Consider the following 23,645-nt stretch of genomic DNA (forward strand, 5'->3'; position numbering starts at 1 on the left):
TCTGCAAGTTTTGTCTGGATAAAGGTTGCAGAATCAAGCTCAGTGCATTCCAGAGGAATGCTTTTAATTTGTATATGAATATGGTGCAACAGCAGGGTTTTTTTCTGCCTGGTGACCTTTGAAGCCGCTGTGGTCTTTTGTCTTCTGTAATATGCAAGGGAGATTAATGGGAAAGAGTCACCTCAGAAGGTTGGGAAACAAATTGTGGGTTACCTATCATGCCCTTTGTGCAGTTGTTCTAGTAAATGTGTCTGTTGCTGCTGAGGTAGAAATCATACTTGAGTTTGAGTATTGTAGTAATTAAGAGTGACTCTAATACTCTGATGGCAAAGGTGGATAGAAGTCATTATGAACTAAACTTGTCCCACAGACTCTGCCACTGCTCCTGTAGTCTTCACCTTGTAGTCTCTGAAAGATGTAATTTGTAGCAATAAGCTTTTTAAAAATTTAGATGCATTGTTCATAACAGGTGGTTATGAACCTTTTCTTTCTTTCCAGAGAGGTTATGAGTATTTGGGGGTTTTGTGGTGGTGTTCTTACTAAATGTTAATGTGTCAGAAAGCTTGAATGATTCGTGTTAAGTCATGTTTGGTAATACAGTGCTTTATTTTAAGTGTTAACCATCTGTTCAGGTAGAAGATTTTTTTATATCCTTCTTTCCAAGAAATCTGTCATAGAGCAGTGAATAATCCACTGAGCAATTTACTGAGCTGTTTAGACTGTAATGCAGACGATGACATAGTGAATTGTGACAGATTCAGTAAAAGCTTGTCATAATATTTCGAAGTAACCTTCCTGGTATCGTATTGAAAGTACTTCATTAAAATAAAAAGTCAAAAATATAAGAAGCCCTGAACCTTTCATTGCAGTTTTTTAACTACAGGTGTCTGGGGTAAGCAGTTAGAGCAGTAACAGATGTAACAGATGATCTGTATTTCCCACATAATTAAAATTAATCAAATGATTGCTCTGTAATTTAAAGGGTATATCAAAGAAAAGAAAGCCTGACACTGCAGTGCACAGATACTGCTGAACAAGTTCTGAGCTCAACTGCAGCTCTAAACAGTATGCTGAAGACAGCCCAGCTCTGCATCTGGGGAGTGAATATTCTGTTTTGGCGTAATTGAGCACTAGCTGTATTAAAATTTTCAGCTATTGTGTTTCTAAACTATGTTTCTAAGCAATATTTTAATGTCTTTGCTAAATCCATTGTAAAGGCAGCCTGAAAAAATTATCCTAAGGTTATGAGTATTGACTTCTTTAAAAATGAAAATGTTTTGCTTTTGAGCATTCTTCAGAGACTGGACAAACATAAAATCCAAAAATTATTTTTCTGCCATTAGGGTGAGAGTAAGTAATCCAAAGTGCCTGAAAATAGGAGAGGCTTTTCTTCTTTTAAATAGGGTTTGATCTTTACTTCTAAATTGGCAGAATGTGAAGTGGCGGAAAATGGAAGTATTTACTAGCAACAGGTAACACCCTTTACAAGTTCAAGCAAGTACTAAAACCAACTGTTGTACAATTTTGATTTCCTCTCTGCTTAAAAGCTCTTCAAAATTATACTTAATAGTGATCAAAATCACAGGAATTGTACACTTGCAATGTGCCTTTTCTTTATCCATAAACACAGCAAACTTTTGCCAGAACTCCTGAAGAAGCCTCTATGTTTTAGTTAATTGTTTTAGAACTTGCTGGAAGAACTTTTCCGGATTTTTTTTTTTTTTTTTAATGTAGGCATTTGTTTACTGTAGTTGTGTAATCAGCCTGGTTTTCCCCTAGTTATCAAGTAATTAGTCCACAGTGTAAATTTGGCTGCTTCTAGTGTACCTATGGATAGTGATATTAAGGAAATAATTAGGTGTTGAGTAGTTCATACACCAGAAGAAACCAGAAGGTAGTAAATTTAATTGAGATGCAGTCAGGGAGGTAACATGAGTGAAACTAAAGAGACACAAGGTACAAGAGCAAACCTCCACTGGGTGTAGAAAAGGGCAAGAGCCCTTCAAACAAAGCATCCATTTCTCCCTATCTCTGGACTGATGTTTGGCAAAAACCTTAAAAGGAGTCACAAAATGAAAGTTCGCAGGTCCCTTGGATACTAGGAATCACAGTCACAAAGGGGTATGATGAACCTGTTTTCTCTCTTTCCTATAAACAAAATTTTATTCCCTCATCCTCTCTGTTAATCATGCTACAAATCTGCAAGTGCCGGTCAACTTTTTGGTGCCCCCTCCCCGCTTCCTCCCAAAGTTAGAGAAGGTGAATACTGGGCTAACCATGGGCAAAGCTGATTTTTAGTGAGTTACCTATGTCTGGATTATTTTATTGGCTGTTCTTCCTGACCCTGTTTGGAGCTGCACGTCCTTGACATCATACGTAGAGGGATTTGGAGAAAGATTCTCTGTGTGTAATAGTATTAACAGTTGGTTTCAGGGGCATGGATGGTGCAGAGGAGTCTCCAGCACCATCCTGCCAGCCACCTGGGATGAAGCTGTTGCTCAGCCTCGCCAAGGCAATTTGTACAGCTAGGGGTTACAAAATCTGTTGTGTTAGGAGAACTCGCTCCCTGTGGGGCAGGGTGGTTGTTGCCACGCTGCAGAGCAGTACTTCGGTTTTTGTCGTGCCTGGCAGCTGGAATGTTGCTCTCCTGCTCAGATATGGAGGCAGTGTCTTGCTCTCCAGGCCTTTCACTTAAGTCAGAAGTTGGATTAAGGCAGTGCTCCATCCTAGGGTTAGTCTTGAAGTCTGACAGGTTTGGCTGGTACTGAATTCAGCTGCCTGTCCTTCATGTTGTTATTACTAATTTCAACAGCTTGTACGGACTTCTGAATGAAGTGGAGAAGCTCAGGTATTTCACCATTAAGGCCTGACTCTAGAAACTCCCTAAGTAACTTCATGGAAGGAGGGTACTTATTTAAATTCCATTTATCTTAAAGTAAACATGTGCAGCTCAGATTTGTTGATTACTTCTACATTCAAGCTTCTTTTCAGATGGGGGAAACTAAACTGCTATCAAGAGATTTTTAGGAGGCGTCTGATGTGTTTTATAATTCACTTAATATCAGAAACACTTGCTTTCATAGATGTCAATCAAGTTAAACTGTCATGCACCGTAGTTGTACCCTGACATTTGTGCATTGGAAAATCTAATGAATGTCTGCTGAAGGAATTATTTAAGGAACCCTCATTTTCACTGCTTTTGGTATATGTGGTATACAGGTATAGACACACCTGAGACATTTGAACTGTCTGCTCAATTTATTGTACATACCAATGTCTCTTTGATGAATTACTCTGAGGTGATTTTGAAATGGGCCTTGAAATATGCCGTAAGTAATTAGCGTGTAACAAGTTAGAATAATTGATTATATCTGAGGCAAACCAAGAGATGTGAATAGTGATGTATGTGAATCATCATTTGAGTGTTTGCCATGGACAAGTAATACAAAGTTCATACTCTCAGCACATACATGTTGATGCAGCTTTATTTCAGTTTGAGGTTATCCCCCATCGTATATCTGCAGATACTCTGGCATTTGTACTTGGAATAAACTTGCAGCTTAGTAGAATCCAATTGCTCGACACACATAGATCATTTTATGGTGAATTTAGGTGGTGAGAGTTATCTTCCACTGCAAATTATAAGTTCCATACCATTTTACTGCTTTATGATATGAAATTTTTTGTTAGTGTTGAAACTCAGTAAGTTTCTGAAGCCACTGAAAGTGGGTTTTGGCATAACCTAGTGTATGCTCATTATGCACCACACTGGCTAAAATTGAAAGTTGGTTGACTATTAGTGGAAGATTTTCTTGTAGAACCAGGAACCAGCAAGAGGTCCTGATCCCTGCATAAATATAATGAATGAAATTCAGCTGCTACTGTGGCCTGTTCTCATATGGGCACAAAAAACAACCAATCAGAAAAAGACTGTAAATGTAATTATGGGAAAGGGAGTCTAGCAGTGAAAGGTAAGAGAAGTTATGCAGGTTATCACAAAATCAAAGGTAGTACCGATTGAGGGAGTGCTCTTTCTGGGCTTTCAGTATGGAACCAGGGTTAGAAGAACACCATAGCAGAAGGTTCATTGAATGATTGAATGTAGTAGACTTTGCATAGCAAGGCTATAACTGACAGCAGATACTTCAGACTGGACCTAAAGCACTGCAGGGGTAGTTGAACATTGGAGAGAGATATGTAGTGATTTGGTTGCTTTTTAAGTGTCATCTCAAAAGCTGAATGTCTTTCAAAAAGGCATATTCTGACTGATGCAGAACTCTTGAGTTTGTGGCCTCTGTCAGGCATGAGATCTGACTAAGTAGTTATAATAATGGCTTTGAATTTAAATACAGAAATCTGGTCAAATTTGTGATGGTTTTGATGCTTAACTTTCAAGGGTGTTCTTTCTGCTGATGTCTCTGATTCCTAGCAGGGAACAGCCTGCTCTCGTTGGTATTTATGCCTGTTGTTGCAGCTCAGCTTTCTATTTGGGTGTGTATTTGCTTACACACAACTGAACTGTTGCTACAGGCAACATTAAAAGCCACTATTCCCATCTTTACTGCCCAGATGACTCTGAAAGTTAGTTTTATCCAAAAAACTGTATTCTGTTATGTCTAGTTTTGTGTTTTAGAGAAGAACTTGTTCTAGGTGAAATAATAGAATTGTAAAACATCTCAAAATACTCTCACTGTAGACAGCTTTTAGGATATCTAGCAGATGTCTGAACTTGTGATCTGCTTCAGCTAATTCACTTTGATTTGTATTGACACAGTAGCACTAATGGAAGTTAAATTTACATGGAGTGTGCAGTATTAGATGCACTGGTTTGTTTAGGGTTTTAATAGCATCAGTTTGGCACTTAAGAAATTTTTTATTTGTTCTTACATTAAGACAGTAATGAATATACACATTTGTGTTTTGGAAATGTAGTGTGACTCCTGATCACCCTCCTCTTCTCTCTCTTTTAGATGGGTGGCTTATGAGAATCCTGAGTTTACGGGGGAGCAGTATATACTGGCTAAAGGGCTATATCCCAGCATTGAGGCATGGGGGGGAAAGAATTGCAAAATATCTTCAGTTCAACCCATTGTCATGGTAAGGACCTAATTTTATACTTCTTTTGCAAGTTTCTCTTAAGTGTTTGAAACTATACTTTTTCTACCAAATTCAGTTTATTTACATTCTTTAAACAATAGTTGATAGTAAACTTTGGTATGTTATTTTATCACTATTGAAAATGTTTTTCCCTTTTTTTCCCTCAAAACTTTTGCAGGATTTTGTTGGAAGTGAAAGGCGCAAAGTTAAGGTAAGATACTTGTCTAAGTGCATGAAACATACTGTATAGTGACATGTAGGTAAAGAAAGGGATTTTTGTCCAGTGTAACACCCAGGTATTTGCATAGATAGCTACTAGTCAGACAAAGAGTGAGAACTGCAGGTGAAGGAAGGCTGCTTTCTAAACCTCTTGAGTAAGGCATTAAGAGCCAAGGAAAGTGGGATTTAATAAACAATTGCCATCAGAACTTCCTTAGGGCACTGGCAATGTCTTGGTTCAGCAAGTGAGCTCTTTCAGGGCATCAGTGATTGTTTTGAGGAGCTGCAGCCTGCAGCCCTCTATGCAGAGGTGCAGGTACCTGAAGTCTGTTGCTGAGGCGAGTGTCTACAAGATAGATGTTGTTTTTTGTGGTACATTTGTGGCTTAATTACTTTTGGACCTCTTATTTAGTTAACAGTTCTGCTAATTCAAGGGAGTCTTGTTCACTCACAACTGCTGAGTTGGGCTTAAAAGTGCCATCTTTGCCAATAACTTAAGAGAAGGAAATGGCAGGCAAACTTGTCTCTTCAGCGACTTAACATATTTCTACATTGGACTGTCTCCTGTGGGAAAGTACTAATATGTAGTTTTGACTACATGAGGCTAGTGGGTGTCTTTTTTTCATCCTTTCTTAATTCTGAACCTTTTCGGGTTTTTCCCTGTACAAAGTTATTTTTTATTTTCATTTCAGTCAAAATGGTGAGTGTATATCATAGAACTAAAAAGTAGGGAGAAATACATTAGCTGACTTCTTTTGCACTCCTGATTAGTAGCATGCCTCACTGGAATCTCTCACGTAGGGATAATATATGAACTATGGGGAATAAAAATCTCAGCTACATGCGTGAAAAATTATTTGCATCTCTATATTAAGTGCCTATTAAGACCCTATCCTAGGGAAGACCTTTTCCTAAGGAAGCAAAGAAGTAATGCCTTTCAGTCAATATTTTGCATCCATCGTCAGTATGTTGTTCTTTGAAGAACGCTGTACATGCCCACACTCGTATCTCTATTAAGAGTGAATAAAGCTGGTAGGCATGTGATAATGTGAATGACTTCTGGGTGATCATGGTTAATTATCCTCTAACCAAATTAGCAAGTTTGCTGCTTAGAATTTTTTTTTTTTTTTTTAAACAAGGACAAAAGAACTCTGGGTGACATACCCTCTCTTATCCTCTGAGCAGAGAAAGAATCAACATGACTGTATCTATAGCAGTTAACAGGCACATAAAGCCCATCTACCCTGGGAATATATACCATGCCTGTTGGCATGCTGAGTACTTTGCCAAGATTATGCACACTTTGAGTTGTGAGAGGCAGAGAGTTTTCATTTACTGGGAAGAGTATGTATTTTGGAGATTAAGTGGATTGATAATAGAAAACTTTTTATGGCCATTTACTAAATGTATGCCTACCCTGGCCATTCTGTGGGAATTAAAAAATTTTTCCAGCAGGTACACCGAGGAGCTATTTTCACTAGTGTTGTTTTAATTATTTTGTTTGTTACTGAGTGATTTACAGCCAGAAGTAATTTTTAGAATTGTTACCTTGCTGTCTAGAACAAGGATTGCAAGACTGAAGAGGTAACAAAAAATATATGTAAGTGAGGAAATCTGTGTGTTTTAAGTATGTTTTAATCTAATTATAGTAGTGGTAGAGACGTTACTGAAGGTAGAAGAATGAATTGTTTTTAAATATGTTTATAACTTTTTAAAGGTCCAGTTATTTTCAGAGCCTGAATTCAAGGGTAATTGCCAAATATTTGAAAGAAACACGAGATGTATTGATTCATTTGCTGTGAAGTCTTCAAAAATTTTAGATGGCAGGTAAGTTATACTGAATGGATACTACAAAATTGCTAAGATAGTATAAGTTTTAGAAAAGCAACCAGCTTTCTAACACTTGAAGTGGTTTCACATATGGGGACTTACAGAAGACAATACTTTGCAGTTTGCACATCAGTCTTTCAGGACAAAACGCTGTAAATAATGTTTCTGCATTTTACTTGCACAGATGTCTTAAGAGGCAATTTCTTCTCCTTCCTCCTGCAGCTGCATAGTGTATGACCAGGAAGAATTCTCTGGTAACCAGTATGTGTTAGAAGAAGGAACCTATCCTGATCTAACAGCGATGGGTTGTTCACCCCAAGCAATTCTAAAATCTTTACGGATTATAAATATTGTAAGTAAAGCTATTAGAAATATTGTAAAGTAAAGGTTAATACAGTGATGATTTTGACCTCTGTATTTTTTGCAACAGTAAAAATTCTAAGGTACACAGACAACAGAGTAGGCATGGGGGTTTTTTGGTGTTGGTTTTTTTTGTTGTGTGTGTGTTTTTGTTTTTTTTTTTCTTCTATGCAGTAGCAGTTACATGTCCTAGCTGCAGTCAGTCACGTTGGTTTTGACCTCTGTGCAGTTTTTGCAAGGAAGACATCACAGAAGCAGCTGCCAGGGATTCCTGTTCTTAATAACAGCTTATAAAAGAACTTGTAAAGAGTCAAGAATATGTCAGACTATTTCCCAGTAGGAGAGACCACTTAGAGTGGGTTGAGAAAGTGGTAGAACAGTGTGCAGAAATATCTGTACTGTGGACCTTGTTTTTGATGCATATTAAAAAAGCAGACATAACTAAGCAACTTTGCATGAAATACATGTAATTATAAAACACTGTTGGTATCATCAGGGAAATGCACACTTCTAGATGAAGAAAAGCAACACCCAATGCCATTTGGCAAAATTAGGCAGTGTTGTGTGTGGTGGATACAAATTAAACTACATTTACATGTTTTGTAACTCACCAGTGGTGAGGAACACGTTTGCTCAAGCCTATAACCAATCATTATGATGGATCACTTATGGAATCTGCAAATATCTTTTAAGATCAAAGTAATTACTAGAAAAATGTGGTCAAGATTCCAGGAACTTAACAGCAATATGAGGAGGTGGTACTCATTTTTAAAAAGGAGGAGTTCACTATTCACTCTCTTCTTTGAATTTGGCAACCTTATTGCACTCCACTGTAATTTTTGTAACCTGTCAGTGGCATAGCAGTTGACAGAGAACTAAAATGTGTCATCCTCTTTCATGTCTTGAGCATTTTGATGTACCCTGTAAACAAACACGTGCAGCAAGTATGTCTGCCTTCTGAACTCTTTGGCTGTCTAGTAGACAGATCCTATTAAAAACAATAGAATTGTTTCTAGCCAAGCTTGGTGGGTGATCACCATGAATTAAAATAGGCTCTTCTGTAAATGTCAGGAATTCTTGGGTTCAAAATGCTTACTTTGGAAAGATTTATTATTTGTGACAGAGACTGTTGTCTTAAAACAGCCAAATGCCAGTTCTGTGCCTCTTTTAAGTTCTTTTCACTTGTGAAACTTGTACTAGTCCTACAGTTTATCACACTCAGACAGTAGCACAGAGCTGCATCTGTCTGCAAATCATGTGCTGCTGCTTCCTTTTCCAGAGGCTTCCTAGTTGCAGAGAAAAGGAAAATAGCTTGCTTTGCTCAGTGGTTTATTAGCAAACCAAAACAGAAAGAATAAGCGGTTAGACAGAAATGGTCATATTGTTCATCTTTGATGATTTTCCAAAAGCTCGAACCTTATTATTCTAGCTACCTGTCAGACTAATTTTGGAACTGTTTTTTTGGCAGTGCCAATCTTAATTCCTCCCCACCATCTGCCCTTTCTATAACTTTCCTCATGATTTTTCTGTGACATTTCTATACAAGAAGCACCTTTGGTGTTTTAATATGTCACATTACTGTACTTATCTAATTAAACTCCCTTTTGCTGGGATTCATTTATGGGGACCATAAAAAAAAAAAAAAAGGAAATTAAAGGGATATTTGATAAACTTGTAAGTGAAAGTTAAAAGGGCTTTTGTTTATAAGCTTGAGGTTTTTGGGGTTTTTATGCCACTATATCTTTGCTTGGTTGTGCTTGCTTTGTGTGCTCCACATGGTTGTGCTGCAGATGGAAAACAGCATTTTTCCTTCTTGAATTTGATACATGTTCTGTTTCCTGAACGTATTATAAAAAAACCTGTGAACGTGGTTTATGCTTGAACAGTCATGCTGAAAATACCTCTTTTTAACAAGCAACTCTGTGGAATAACTAAATGTAGGAACACCAACTTCATACAGTGCAGTACATGGGAAGTACTGAAAGAAAAATTCATGAGCTGATCTTGCACTTCTCTCTTCAGGGAACGCTTTATCTAACAGTGTTGCTGCTGAATCCAGAGAATGCCCAGAGTGTAAGGTGTGGCAGAAGATTGGAGGATTTCCTTTTCTGTCTCATGTTTTCTTTGGAAGTAGATTATTTCTAAAGCACTGTATGTGGCTGAAGGGCTGCTGCCTGAGCAGTTGCATGTGTCAGAGTACAGCTGCTGTTCTGTAAAAGGGCTGAGTGGTCAGAGGTACTGGGACATCAGTGTGGTGTGACTGTTCCTGTTAGGCTCTTTACCTGTGGTGATGTGTGACAGTCTAACTGGTGTTAGCCTTTCACACTCAGTGGTGGGGATGAGCATGCTCTAATTTTGGAGTAAGCTAAAAGGCCTCTCCTGGCATTTTCCACAGCTTAGCAGCATGTGTACCATATGAAAGCAGAGCTCTGCTGCTGTGCGATAACCTGGACTGCTGTGCAGATAATGGTGATGCTCATGTATCATCTGAGCCCTTAAACATCTAGAGGAAAACTAAAGAGGAATTTAAGCACTGTCTAGAAATTGGTAGATGTGAGGTCTTACTTAACAAAGTCACATGGAAGCATGCATATATGAGCTGCCACGCATGTATGGAGCCAGGTCTGCCTTGGAGGGCCTGTTTCCATGCCTGAGGCCAGATGGGAGTCTGTCGAGACTTTGTGTCATGTCAGGCGTTCCCGATCCAGTTGATGTGTTTGAGTATGCTGAACACATGCCAGAAGGAAGGAACTCTTCTGGCTAAGGCATTGCTTTTATGCAGTCGTTGCTGGAAGACTTGTGAGAAAGGGAGTGGCAGTGTCATTTCTGTCTATGAGTGTACACTGTAACACCGAGACACTCAGGCTTAAATGACTTTACCCTGGGGGATTTCAAACCCTACTTCCCAGCTTCCACAGGAAGGCCTAAATTGTGAGAGGTTATTTCCAGTCCACTACAGATACCTTTCCCCACAGAAAAGAGTCCGAGGTTTGTTATCCAGAACACATTTAAATTGGATACAGTGATGCAGGGAGTTTCATGTAGGCAGAATTCCTTTGATACCAGAAGCATTTTGACAGAGGGGGAGAAGAGTCATTTCCCCATTTTGGAGGATTCAGATTTTACAGTTTTCACTTGTTGTGAATTTCACCTCAGAAGTATGAATTTTGCAGCTTTTGTCTAGTCAGAGATTGATGTTGCCATAACCTACTGTAAAAGCAGTAAGTGATAAGCAGTACTGACAGGGCTGTCATCATTTGAAGCTGTAGAAAATCAATATTATCTTACCATGTGTTTGGGTCTGAAGATGAAAATTCCTACAATGAGTGGGGTTTGGCGCAATGGAAAAGGGATTTGGCATTGATTAAAATGTATTTTAAAACATACTTAAAGATATCATGCAAGAATCAACCACAGAGATGTTTGTGTGTGCCTTAAGATAAGGAAGTTTTATGTTCCATGCAAGAAGATCTCGTGTGTTTTGAATAACAGGTTTTTATGACTTTTTAAATTTCTTTTAAATAACTGGTTGTAGAGCAAAAACATTGTCTTTGGTCTTAAACAGTCAAGAAACCTCTGAAATAAAAGGGTTGTGTGGAGTAATGATGTTCACAGTCACTATCTGGAGCTCTAACATCCTATAAAAAGTGCTCATCTTCCCTTTGCAGGAGCTGTCTGAACCCTGCATAGCTCTTTTTGAAAAGACGGGTTTCCAAGGAAAGAAAATTGAATTCAGTACAGAAATCTTAAATCTCCAGTTCCTGGGATACAGTCCTCGAATAGCTTCAGTTCAAGTCCTTGGTGGCATGTAAGTTTAAAATTACTTTTTGATTCTGTAGAATGATGTACTTATTCAACAGAAACATTACAGGTGCTAAGAACCAAGGAATGTAAAATTAGAATATCATAATGTGCGTAGTGCATTTTCTTCTTGCAGAGCAGTTTCTTCTTACAGAGCATTTTCACTTCATTTCATTTTCCTGTTTCAACAGTGTTTTCCCTGACTGGTGTCCTGTGCTAGAAGTTGAAATGAATTTGAATAAAGCTCACAAGGAAACTAGTGTCATCTCTCATGCCATATTATGAAAGTCAGCTCGTATAGCATCCAACTTCTGTGCTCTTGGTTTAGATCTCAGTCATAAAAAAATCATTCACTTTGTGATCTGTGTCATAAGTTCAAAATTTTCATCCTTTAACCTTGTTATGGACACAGTGTTACAATCAGATCATTATCTGGCCCCCTCTGGCATTAGCAATCATCCCTTTTTTCTTCAGGAATTGGATGATACCCTGGGTTGTAAATCTAACAGTTAAATTTGTTAGCTGTTTTTAAGAAGTTTTGTTCTCTAAATGTACTCTTGAAAAGAATGTAAAAAAATAGTCTGTGATGAAGTTTAAAAGTTGTTTGGAAGAATTTTTAAAATTACTGTGCTATCTTCTAGGGTTCCAGTAGATCTGTTACATTTCTCTTTTTGTTTTTTTTCTCTGTTTTTAACCTCTAAGATATTTGTCTCAAGTATATGTTCTTATTTTTCTTTCTAAGTTAAAGAATGCAACTTTTTTTAAACAATAGATCCACATTACTGTTGCTTTGCATTTAAATGTGTTCTTTTGAAGAGGTAAATTTCCAAGGAGTGTGTTAGAGAGATGCTGTTGGAAAGCTTAAGGCTGCCCTCAAGTGGATAGCTAATACCAGATCTGTAGAGCAAACCATTTCCTCCATCTGGATAAGCTGGTCAAAGGATTTCCTTAGCTCATTGAACTGAACTTTTGAAACAAAGGTTATAAGAAAAGGTACATGTTCTGTATTCTGAAGCCTCCTGAGATTTCAGTATCTTTCATCCTAACCACAGTATAGCTGATTCTCACTTTCCATAACATAAAGTCAAACATCAAGTTACTTCTTTGCCAATAACATGGTTACCATGATTCCAGGTAATGGAGTGGGTGTTTCCTGTCCAATGCATATATGTGGGGTTTTTTCAGGTGAATCGCTGGAAACATATAGAACACGATTTGAAAATTCTGATTTTATTACAGCAGTGTCAGCTGCTGAAATGTGTCAAAATACAAGGTTTAGTTTCCTTGCCCCTACTGCCTCCGTTATTGAAGGGGGGTTTCATCTTCTCATCCTTTGCTAAGAGACCTCCATTTATAATTCTCCTAATTTCATACCCAGGATAGATATGTATTAGGCTGTGAAAAACACCAAAATTAAGATGAGTGTGCTTCTAGTTATAGATGTTTGCTGACAAACCAGTCAGAGGAAGGAGGTAACAGGAAAATGTGCATATTGAGTGTTCATGTACTCAAAAACCCATGGCTGTTTGACAGTTCCAGCAAATCAGTGTGAGAAAACTCTACAGATTGCACCACATTGTAGCCTACTTTGAAGCCTCGTTGTAATTCACTGGCTGTGCCAATAGTAGAGAATCAGAAGTTGGGTTCTGCCAGATTACACTCAGTGTGTGATTGTAAATGTAGTTGGATGTGTGCTAGAGAACGCTAAACAAAATTTTTCCGTATGCACTCTTTCTCTCTCTTTGTCTCTTCCCTGCCCCCCTTTCAGGTATTTGGAAAGAAGAAAGGTGTTCTGAAATAAACCTCTATCAAAACACCCAAGAGCTTCACCCTGTTGAAGTTTTCAGTATTTCCCTGTTGCAGTCTGAATCCAGAGCAATTCTTTCCCACATGCCTCGGGACAAATTTAGATACACGAAACTTTAGGTTCTGCACCTGCAGCCATCTAGCATATATGGCATATGCAGCATATAGATCTGTGCTCCCTGAGGAGTCAGTGCCTCCTGAAAACAGATGATATTTAAAAGTTTGGTTCTCCCAAGAAAATGCTTTGTTTCCTTCAGCTTCTAATTTTTAAATAACAGGACTTTAAAATTTGAACTCCAGTGTATTCATCTTAATGAGTTGGTCTAAATCAGGACACGATTTTATTATTTTTCAAAGCCTCTTACAAAGAAGGTCATTGACTTTGCAAAGCTAAACACTACTCCTTTGTGGGACAGATTCTGTTAAACCCATTTATTGATTCCAAAGAAGGATTTGGCAGTAAAAATATTCTTTTTTTTTTTTTTTTTCACTTGTAGATGGATAATTTATGAACATAGTAATTACAGGGGCCGTCAGATGTTGTTAACACCGAATGAAATTCCAGACTGGTATAAAGCAAGTGGCTATTGTCAGATAGGTTCTCTGAGACCTTTACTGCAGGTGAGTAGGCTTTGACATGAGCTTATGTTAAAGTACTAATTTATATTTTGTAGTGAGGTTGGGAAGATATACAGTTGAAAGCAGCATTACAGCCTTGATGCATGTCACAAGCTTCAGTAATGGCAATTGTGTAAAGAAATCACGCTACAGTTTCACTTGTAATAAAAGCTATTTGATTATGCTACATGGCTTTGCAGTTATAATGCTTAAACTGTTCATTAATCAAACTTTAAACCAAAGTATAGAAGACAGCATATAAGGATTAACTAAGGATTAACAAATAATGGCTATAACTACTATATATGAATTATTTGAAATTGTTTCATAATTAGCACCCAGACTGGTTACTGGCATATTGTCTGTACTATCTGCATTATTTTTCTAACAACAAGAAAATTGGTCAAAAAAAAAAGATACTTCAATTAGTAGTGATTTTTGTGTTGATTTAGGAGGGAAGGTCTCTCCCTGCTTATTACTTGGCAGAATAATTTGCAAATCTAATGCAAAATTTATTCTTGTGGTGCCCTTTTCATTTTGTTCTCTAAGTAAGGACCAGGTGACTTTGTCCAATGGTGGGGCAGTCCTGGGAGCTTTAACATTTGAGATTCTTCTTGAGCTATATTTTATTGAAGAAACAGCTTTTTCTAATTCACAGTTTACTTGTACCTGCAACCAAATATATTTGCTTGCTGTCATAGTGTTGTCTTTGTATAGTCATAAGCAAAGTTAGGAATAATATATTTTGACTGCCCTGCTGAGAGCTTGTCTAAACAGAAATGTAAATTAACAGGCCACAGCATGAATGTGCAGTGAAATACTTGCTGCCAGTGAAATAAGCAGCACTGCAGAAGTGCACCCTTAATGGAAGCTAAGAGGATCTGTACAAGGAGGTAGCAGAGAGAAGTTAGTGTTGCTCTCAACTAAAAATTCTTAGCTTTCCTCTGTGTGCTAATTTCAGCGCATAGGTGAGCCTAAAACTCTCCATGCAGAATAGCGAGTTCTCAAAGCTTGTCCAAAATGTTTATGGGCTTTCAAATTTAAATTCTCAAATAAAAAAGCGAAGCTTTCTGAAAGAAAGAGGGAGGCATGGGGCTCAGCACTGACAGTAATTGTTCTGAAGTTAACCAAGAGCAAGATGTGTTCTCTGTGGTTAAAGAATTCTTCTGTTTTCTGCAGAAACGTGTGTACTTCAGGCTTCGAAACAAGGAAACAGGAAAATTCATGTCAGCTGATGGAAACTTAGATAATCTGAATCTTCTCAGAATACAGGTTGCAGAAGATACAGACTCAGATGATCAAATCTGGGTTTATCAGGATGGATTCATAAGGTGCCGGGTAAGGTTCAGTGTGCATCTTCTCTTTTCCTCTCTAGTAGTAGGGATTTCTGAATTTAATTCCTACTACATCATCTTAATTTATTTTATAGGCATATTCTGTTTCATCTGTAATATAATCTTGCTGTAGGGGGGTGTTTTTAGTGAGGTTTTATTTTAATTGAACTCTGGCTTTTTCTGGTGACACTAACTAGTAGTGTGATTTTTTTTTTTAATATATATAATTGAAATTTCGAGAAATTATAGTTATGATTTATTGTCTTCTAAAGAATAGTAGCCTCAGAAGTACAATCAACACCAGAAGACCATTGTCTTCATTTCATGAGCTCTTTTCATGTACATGCCCTCTTTCTCCACAGTGAAAATATCACAAAAGTGTCAAAGCAGGAGAGACCTTTTAAAATAGACCCTTCCTGATAATGTTTGAAAGATGCATACCTTGTGGTAGGTCAATTAGTGTAATGTAGGTTGTATACTCTTCTGCATTCAGGCAAGCTTAAAGATAAAATCCCATTCTTTTGTGGGGTGGGTTGTTTTGTTGAATTTTGTTTCGTTTTGTGGTTTTTTGTTTGTTTTCTGTTTATCCCTGTATTTGTCAAATTCATCCTTTTCCTTTCCTCTGTACAAGTTTCCAAATCACACCCTACTTTTCTCACAGTCCATAAAACTAATCACGTGCAAATTGTCATTGAGGTGAGCAGAGGTATGTGCAATTCATATAATGTTTAAGCTTGAAAAGTCTTAGGTAGGGATGCCAGCCAAAAGAAAATTAAGTTACTTTAATACTGTTAAATAGCTGGACTGCAAAGAATCATGTGAACTTTGCTGTAGGATTGTATAACTTCAAAGGAGCCATTTAGAACTATGTCATCTATGCTGGAGGGAAGAATCTTACTGTTAATAAGCTAAGGCATTGTTCGGACATGTTTACAGGACACGTGCAGTTGTAAAAGGGATTTACGCAGACAGCAAAATGATGCAAAGTAAGCTAAAAGCTTTAATATTGCATACAGAAGGCTTATCTTTTGATGGTGCCTCTCAAACGTCACTGAAAGTATTCATACTGAGACAGCGTGGTATTATATGGCTTTAGATAAATGCTCCTGGTTTTTGTCCCTGTTTCTGTATCTCATAAAGCAATTTTTCTGTGCACAAAAAATACACAGCTCGTGCTGTATAGCAGTCAGGTAGTTTATGTGGAGTGCAAGCTGGCAACACTGATCTTAAGTGACTGAAATCTTACAGAGCTCTGCCATCTTTATGTTGAATGGTAGTAAATCTACTTCACACAAAACAAAAATTGGTTTTTACCACATAGTAAGAAGAAAATTGAGAAATTGAGCTCCTGGGTGGGTAGGCATGTAGGCAGACATAGGTCATTGGAAGAACTTGTGCCTTTCTTCTTGTAAGCTTGGGTCATCTCACTGAGTCACAGTACCTTGAGGTATGCCTGAGGTTTTCAAGGAAGGCCTGTTTAAGTACGTGGGATAACCAGTAAGCAGGATATGAAAGTCATTCTGCTCATTTCGTCAGAAACAGATATGAATAGCAGATAAAAATTCAGGTCTCCTCACTCTTCATGTGTTTCCTGGAGATAGATGCAGTACTATAGTGGACGTAACATGTAAGACTGGAGTCTTTGTAGTCCCACTAGAGAATGTTTTAGATACAGATTTCAGAACTGTTTTAGATACAGATTTCAGAACTGCAGAACTAAATCGACTTACCTGAATTCTGGGTTATGATAGTCAGAAGTACTAGTTTTTCAAAAAGTAGTGCTTTGAAAAATACTGGCAAAAAATAGTTTAAGGGCATATCAACAATGACAGATGGGCATTTAATCTGCCACAGAAGTGCATTCAGTAGTTAAAAGGTGCAGCTTATGGTGATCTATTGAAAATCACTGTTCATCTAGAAGAATTAACTGCTATTTACTACAGCCTTAATAATCTTTTGAAGTAAGCTTGATTTTTGCCAGTTCTTTTTTTAACCAAGAAGACATTTGCAGAGTTTTAAAATCAAATAATAGGAATTACTAGGAAAAGAGTAGAACAAAGAAGCAAATATTATTGTGATACACTGTGAAATTCGTACACTTGATACTGTGTAGCTACATCCTTTATCTCAAAAGGTTACTGCAGAACTAGAAACGACTGAACAAAAAAAATTGTGCAGAGGAGATGGAGGGCTTCTATGTAAGGAAGAGACAAAAGAACTAGGACTTTCTAGCCTGTAAAGGGGACACTTTGAGGGATGATAACATTTGAAGTGTCTGCAAGCAGCTTGGACAAGACATCCCTTAAAAAAAGGGAGGGGTGAGGAAAGCATCAAATAAAACTAGTAGTTGCCTATCATTTTTTTTTTTTTAAATACTAGGCAAGATTTGGAACTTCTTGCCACAGAAGGGTTATGATACAGAAGGGTGTTCATGTAAAAGGGTTACACTGATCTTGGTGGGTAGTGACAGAGAACAAGCATTAGAGGTATTGGGTCTGCATGGAAAAGCCCGGGCTGGCAATTGTTGTAGACTTGGTGAGATAACCAGGAACATACTGCATACAAGAGTAGAGTGCATGTAGTCTTCCTCAGCATCTGTTATTAGCTACTGCTAGAGAGAGGTGTTAACTGTACCTTTTGATCTGATACAGCATGGTTATTTTAATCTTCCTGTGTAGTGGAGAGTCTCAGCAGAAACAGGTACAAAAGAAAAATGAGTAGTCTTGTGTTCAGGTCAAAAATATGTTCCTTGAGGGAAAGTAATTCCTGAATTCTCTTCTTATCTGATGACATTTCTCCTATCCGATAAAAAAAAAACAGTGGATACTAGAAATAAGGCCATTTTGAATAATTGCTGTTGCCTTTCTGATGATACAGATGGCAGAGGATTGCTGCTTGACAATTGTTGGAAATCTTATAACTCCTGGCTCTAAACTTGGTCTGTCATTTGAGCGGAATGAAGACAAACAGTATTGGCATATTAGTCCCGATGGCAGGATTTATAGCAAGATGAAACCCAAGCTGGTTTTAGATGTCAAAGGTAAGCAAATATTATCTTATTTATCTTATTACATTGGGTCTTAATTACACGGTATTTACAGTGGGATAGGCAGTAAATGTGCCTATAAATTAAGGATGGTGCTTTAGTTACTTTAATCTAGAAGCAAAAAAGACCCGATCAGCTTGTTTGACCTCCTGAATTATACAGGCCCTAGGACTTAATTTCATTTTTCCTATATACAATTTAGTAACTCACAGTACTTGCTTATCTTGTATTCTCAGTGTCCACTCACTGTAGATATCCTCAGTTAATTTTTGGGTGATGTGAATATGATTATTTAAAATGCTGACGCAAGAACAACCTAACTTCTCATTAACTTTAATTTGAATAGAGCAAATTTTCTTATATAGTAGCTGTAGATGCAATAGCCAAAGGATATTAGGAAAGCAAAGGCAGGCTTTACACTGATATGATTAGATGCAAAAAGTTTTTTCATTGGTTTATTAATGGCTATACCTTTATTGCAAGCATGAGAATCTGCCATAGTAGTTGAAGGTCTCTGCACAATTGATGTGTGTTTTGGAGTCAATTTTGTCATAGTAATTTGATTCGTGTAGATACTGTTTCTGAACTTTGTTTTTATAGCTTCATAGAAGGTCTGAAAAACCAGCAAATGGAATGATTAGCAGAATTAGCGTAATCATTATATAACTGCCTTTTTGGGTGAGGGGAACAATCATTTTCTATAGCTGTTAATTCTTTTTAGCTGTTTTAAAATTAATTTTGTATGATGCCGTGGCATTATGTACATCACTTACAAATACCACCACCACACCACCCAAAAAAACCCAACCAAAAAAAAATAAAACACCAAGGAAAACCTCAAAACCAAAAAAAAACCCAAAACCACCCAACCAGAAAGATATCAGAGTCAACAATTCAGAACTAAAAAGGGCAAGACTCATAGAATCATAGAATATCCTGAGTTGGAAGGGACCCACAAGGATCATCCAAGTCCAACTCCTTGCCCTGCACAGACACCCCAGGAATCCCACCATGTGCCTAAGAGCATTGTCCAAACACTTCCTGAACTCAGACAGGCTTGGTGCTGTGACAGCTTTCTTGGGGAGCCTCTTCCAGTGCACAGCCACCCTCTGGGTGAAGAACCTTTTCCTACTATCCCACTTAAATCTCCCCTGGCACAGCTTCATGCCATTCCCTTGGGTCCTGTCACTGGTCACCAGAGAGGAGAGATCAGTGCCTGCTTCTGCACCTACCCTCATGAGGAAGTTGTGAACTGCAGTGAGGTCTCCCCTCAGTCTCCTCTTCTCCAGGATGAACAGACCGAGTGACCTCAGCCACTTCTCATATGGCTTCCCCTCAAGGTCCTTCACCATTCTCGTGGCCCTCCTTTGGAAATTCTCTAATAGTTTTATATCCTTCTTATATTGTGCCCCCCAAAACTGCACACAGGACTCAAGCCGAGGCTGTACCAGAGCAGAGCAGGACAATCACCTGCCTCAACTGGGTAGGACTATCAGAACCGTGAGAAAAGGGTTACCTGATGTCTGACCACAACACAACAGTAGCACAAATAGTCAAAAATTCTCTTTACTGCCATAAAAAGCTAGTGATGATTAATTATAAACTTATCAAGAAGACTCCAGTTCAAGGAACCTTTAGTCACAATGACTGCCATGCCTTTTCCTAAAGTCAGTTCTTAGTTGCATCAAACAAGCAGAAATACTATTGCATGGCCTTTTCTTCAGTTCATCATGTTAAAAACAATTATGTATTCTGCATTTATAATTGAAGAACTTTACAATGGATAGGTCTGGTGGTGAAAGTATAGATGCACTCTTAGCTTTAAAAAAAAAAAGTAGATCTGTACAGTAAATTCGAAAGAGTAGGTACTTTTAGCTTTTACTGGAGAAAACCTAGTAGGAAAAATACCTGTTTCTGCCAATTCTCCTGATCCATTCTGGACCACAAATTGAGTGTTAAAAGAATTCTTCAGCAAATGAATGCAGTTGTTCAACTGTGCAGTTACCAATGCCACCTTGTGGATATACTGGCATAGCACAAAGCCTTGTCCAGAGCACCACCCTACCAAAGTAAAATGTCTCTTTATCCACTGTAAAAAATATCCCATCTTCTTCCATTTTAACATGTTTACATTCTATCAGATACTGCTGAAAATTATTTTTGCACTCACCGTGATAACTGAGCTATGTAGCCAATGTTATTGACTTTTTCCCCCCTTTCTGAAGAATTTTGCAAGTTGTATATCTCTACTGCTTTTTAGTAATTGCCTGGCACTGGCAAGGAGAGAAATCATGTTTGTTAGCCTTCTGATTTGGGACAGTGGCACCAGAAAGCATCCCCCAAATTCCTGAAGTGGAGAACAGCTGAGCTTGAGTCAGTATTTCCCTAGTACAGAAGAGCGGTTCTTAAATGTGCCTGCCCATGCAGGACTCCAGGTGCACAGTATATTTCTTTATGAGGTCTGCTAGAATCCATATTTGTTACTGATCATAAGCTTTCAGCTGTCAGGCTTGTCTTTTGCTCATTCAGGGAGGGTGAGGCAGTTGGTGTGCAGAACAAAAAGACAGTGTCTGTGGGAATATACTGGCATGCTTTGTATAAATGGTTGGCTCACATGGGTGTGCTTCCGATGGGAATACTACCTCCTGTTGCAGGTGTGTTGTACTACAGGAGATGCATGTGTCCTACACTTCTACAGTACACAGCAGATCTGAGAAAAAAATGTCAATCCTGACTTTCAGCTCTAGTCAAAGTTTTCTTTGCTTCTGAGTTTAAGTCAGAATATTAATGGTACTCTTCTTATGGGAACATGTTTGGCATTGCATCACGTAATTAAATTAAGCTCCTCTAAGAAAGGGTTCTGTTTTGCATTCAGATATGTTTAGCTGCCAGTGGAAACAGCTGAACGTTGGGTGATATTCTGTGTATGCAGCTGGTCAAATAAAGGATTATAATGGCAAAGAGTAAATGAGTGGTAGACCTTGTCGCTGACGTGATCACACGTGTATTGTCTGTTAGCAGCAGGACTTACCTTCATCATGTAAACATCATTTTTAGAGTGGAGTTACAACTGAGGACTGTTGTGGGGAAACTAAATAGCCAAGTATGACTTCTGGGAAGTGACAGCCTTAAAGGAGCTACACCTGGCTGCATTGCAGTGTTTCTTTCCTTTCCCACCCAGGCTGAAAAAGCCAAGGAACTGAATTACTGAAGGGGTGGAGAGGATCAGGCAGGCTGATCCTGATTAATTCAAAAATTGTTTCAAAATTAATTCCAAAAGCAGGCAGTGATGAAAACATGTCTATCATTTCAGTGTCTTGAGGTGAAGAGAAACTGTCTACACCAGCTCTTGCTAGATTTTCTCTGAAACACAGAGTATTTGTCTCTAATTCTAAAGACAAATTTGAAATTTCTCTTTACAGGAGGCACACAGTATGATTGTGACCATGTTGTTGTCAACACAGTCAACGAGGAAAAGTTAACACAGTGTTGGGAACCACTAGTTGTATAAACCCAAAGAAGCAAAGATGATGTTTCAACTGGCCACTACTCTGGACACTGGAATCGGCACTGCCATCTCTGAAGGATACAGGATCAACAATGAAAATTTTGTCTTTTATTCACAATTTTAAAAAGGAAGAGCAACAGAATTGTTTCACCTCCCTATCCAAGATTATTATCCCTACAAAAGCTTGAGTATATCTAATTTTTTTTTTTAAATCAGCACAATTCAGTGTTGGCTAGAGAGTGACAGTATGCCTTGGGCTAGAATGGAACAACTAAAGGTGGGAGAGATCCCGTGGAGTTACAGTTTTGTCAGTGAGTAACCCAGAATAGTCAATAAGTGTAACTTTAAATTATTTTTAAAAGATTTTTTTTAACTGAGAGAGAGGCTAAAAATATTAAAGCTTATTTTATAAAGGACAGGAGTGCAATAGTGTATGTGGTCATAGCAATTTGGACCTATGGGCTGTAGTATAGAGAAATATTCACTATGGAAAATTAATATATTTCACTGGAATAAACTTATGTTTACTGAAAGTTGAAAGACTGCTAGCACAGCACATCCAAAGAATTTTTAACATGTGGCTTCAAGTGTATAGTTAGTATGCTAATATAGTAACTCCTAAATTAAGAAAAAATTCTAGATTTTCTCATGTGTAGACAATGTAAAGGATCAGACATTTGTTAGAAAAGAATGTATTGGAATGTGAAGAATTTTTGCCTATTTTGTAGGCTGCCTAACTTTTTTGAGTTATGGGTATTTTTCTTCTTTGCCAAGTCAAATTTGTACCTTTTAAAATAGTTTCAGTAAGTATAGTCTTCCTGAACTCCAAAATCATATAGACAACTAGAATTCTTAGGGAAAGTATCACTAAAGATGACTGCAACAGCACGTAAGTGCTGTGGTTACTGAGTTTTTCAGCCTGTTGGGCTTACAGTGGAGAATGCCAGAGTCCCCACTATTTCTGGTGGTGTTGGAGAGCAGTGTCTGTGGTGGATTGCTGGCTTCTGGTTGGACAGAAGTGTCTGACTGCTCTAGGAAGGTGCATAGCCAAGCCTGGATACGTGCCCAGCCACAAGGGCTGTGCCCACTCAGTGTAAGTGTTACTGGTTTAGCGAAGAGCTTGTGACAGGTAGGATGTCCTGATGACTGCAGGAGGTCCTTCTGTTGCCCTGCTTTGAACCCGGTTATGTTAGTTTTCCTTAATAATATTGACAAAAAGGTAAAATACAAACTAAGTCTTAAACTATGCTGCTGTGTTTTGTTCTGGCTTAGACCAGTGTTATTACAAGCTGCTCCTAGGAGCATCCAGGCCTTTGTCTTGCATAGTAAGTCTGTTTAACATTTTTGTTATTATCGTATTGCCCCAGAGGATACTGCTGCTTTTACCATTACCACTCTAGAGGAAGTGCCTTACTAATTTTCCTCCTTTTGTAAAGAAGCACTGAAGTTTTGTTGCTCTGAAATGTGCTGCTTATAGTTCTTTGTAGAAAATATGTTGTTAGTGGTTCCAAACAGTGGTACTTTGTTATATTGATGTGCTCTTGCTATATATAATATAGCATTTTACAAATAAATTTAAGTTAGGTAACTTTTTATTGAAATTATTTTTAAAGTAGAAAGCTGGCATTTTATGGTTAGTTTTGTTCCATCTTGTGCCTGTTTCTGTCAGTGACAGCTAGCTAATGAGGAGGGAATACATGGTGTGGAATAGCTGCAGGTTCTTGAGGAATGGACAATTCTTCTATACCAGCATGTGTTCAGTGCCGTTTGTGCACAGGGCCACAGTTCACACCACAGCCGCTTCTTTCCTCTGGTGTAAGTGTTGCGTGACATGGTCTGTCTGCCACCATAGCTGCCCAACAGTTAATGTGCAGCTCTCAATTAAGAGGTTGCCACTTCCCTTCAATCTACCTGCATAATTGCAGGGGAAGTTACTCCACTGCCCATCACTGGCAAAACAGCAAGTTTATAAACAGACCACCAGACACACACCCCCAGAAGCACTTCACCCACACCAGGGAATAAC

General features: G+C 38.2%; 2 protein-coding genes across 3 annotated transcripts in view; one reads left to right on the forward strand and one right to left on the reverse strand.

Moving 5' to 3' along the window:
- Nucleotides 1-23,207, forward strand: part of CRYBG1 (crystallin beta-gamma domain containing 1) — a 64,280-nt gene extending 41,073 nt beyond the window's left edge. Inside the window, exons 14-22 of the mRNA XM_039379787.1 lie at nt 4,971-5,097; nt 5,276-5,308; nt 7,034-7,143; nt 7,369-7,498; nt 11,175-11,314; nt 13,611-13,734; nt 14,911-15,069; nt 17,943-18,105; nt 21,534-23,207. Coding sequence (XP_039235721.1) covers nt 4,971-5,097; nt 5,276-5,308; nt 7,034-7,143; nt 7,369-7,498; nt 11,175-11,314; nt 13,611-13,734; nt 14,911-15,069; nt 17,943-18,105; nt 21,534-21,622 — 1,075 coding nt within the window. The 3' untranslated portion in view covers nt 21,623-23,207. The remainder of the gene's footprint in view (nt 1-4,970; nt 5,098-5,275; nt 5,309-7,033; nt 7,144-7,368; nt 7,499-11,174; nt 11,315-13,610; nt 13,735-14,910; nt 15,070-17,942; nt 18,106-21,533) is intronic.
- RTN4IP1 (reticulon 4 interacting protein 1) overlaps nt 1-23,645 on the reverse strand; it is an 83,523-nt gene that overhangs the window by 35,277 nt on the left and 24,601 nt on the right. The window lies entirely within an intron of this gene.

The sequence above is a fragment of the Pipra filicauda genome, unplaced genomic scaffold, assembly GCF_003945595.2.
Source record: "Pipra filicauda isolate LSUMZ 115617 unplaced genomic scaffold, ASM394559v2 scaffold176_size3548034_pilon, whole genome shotgun sequence".
NCBI classification, from domain to species: Eukaryota; Metazoa; Chordata; class Aves; order Passeriformes; family Pipridae; genus Pipra; species Pipra filicauda.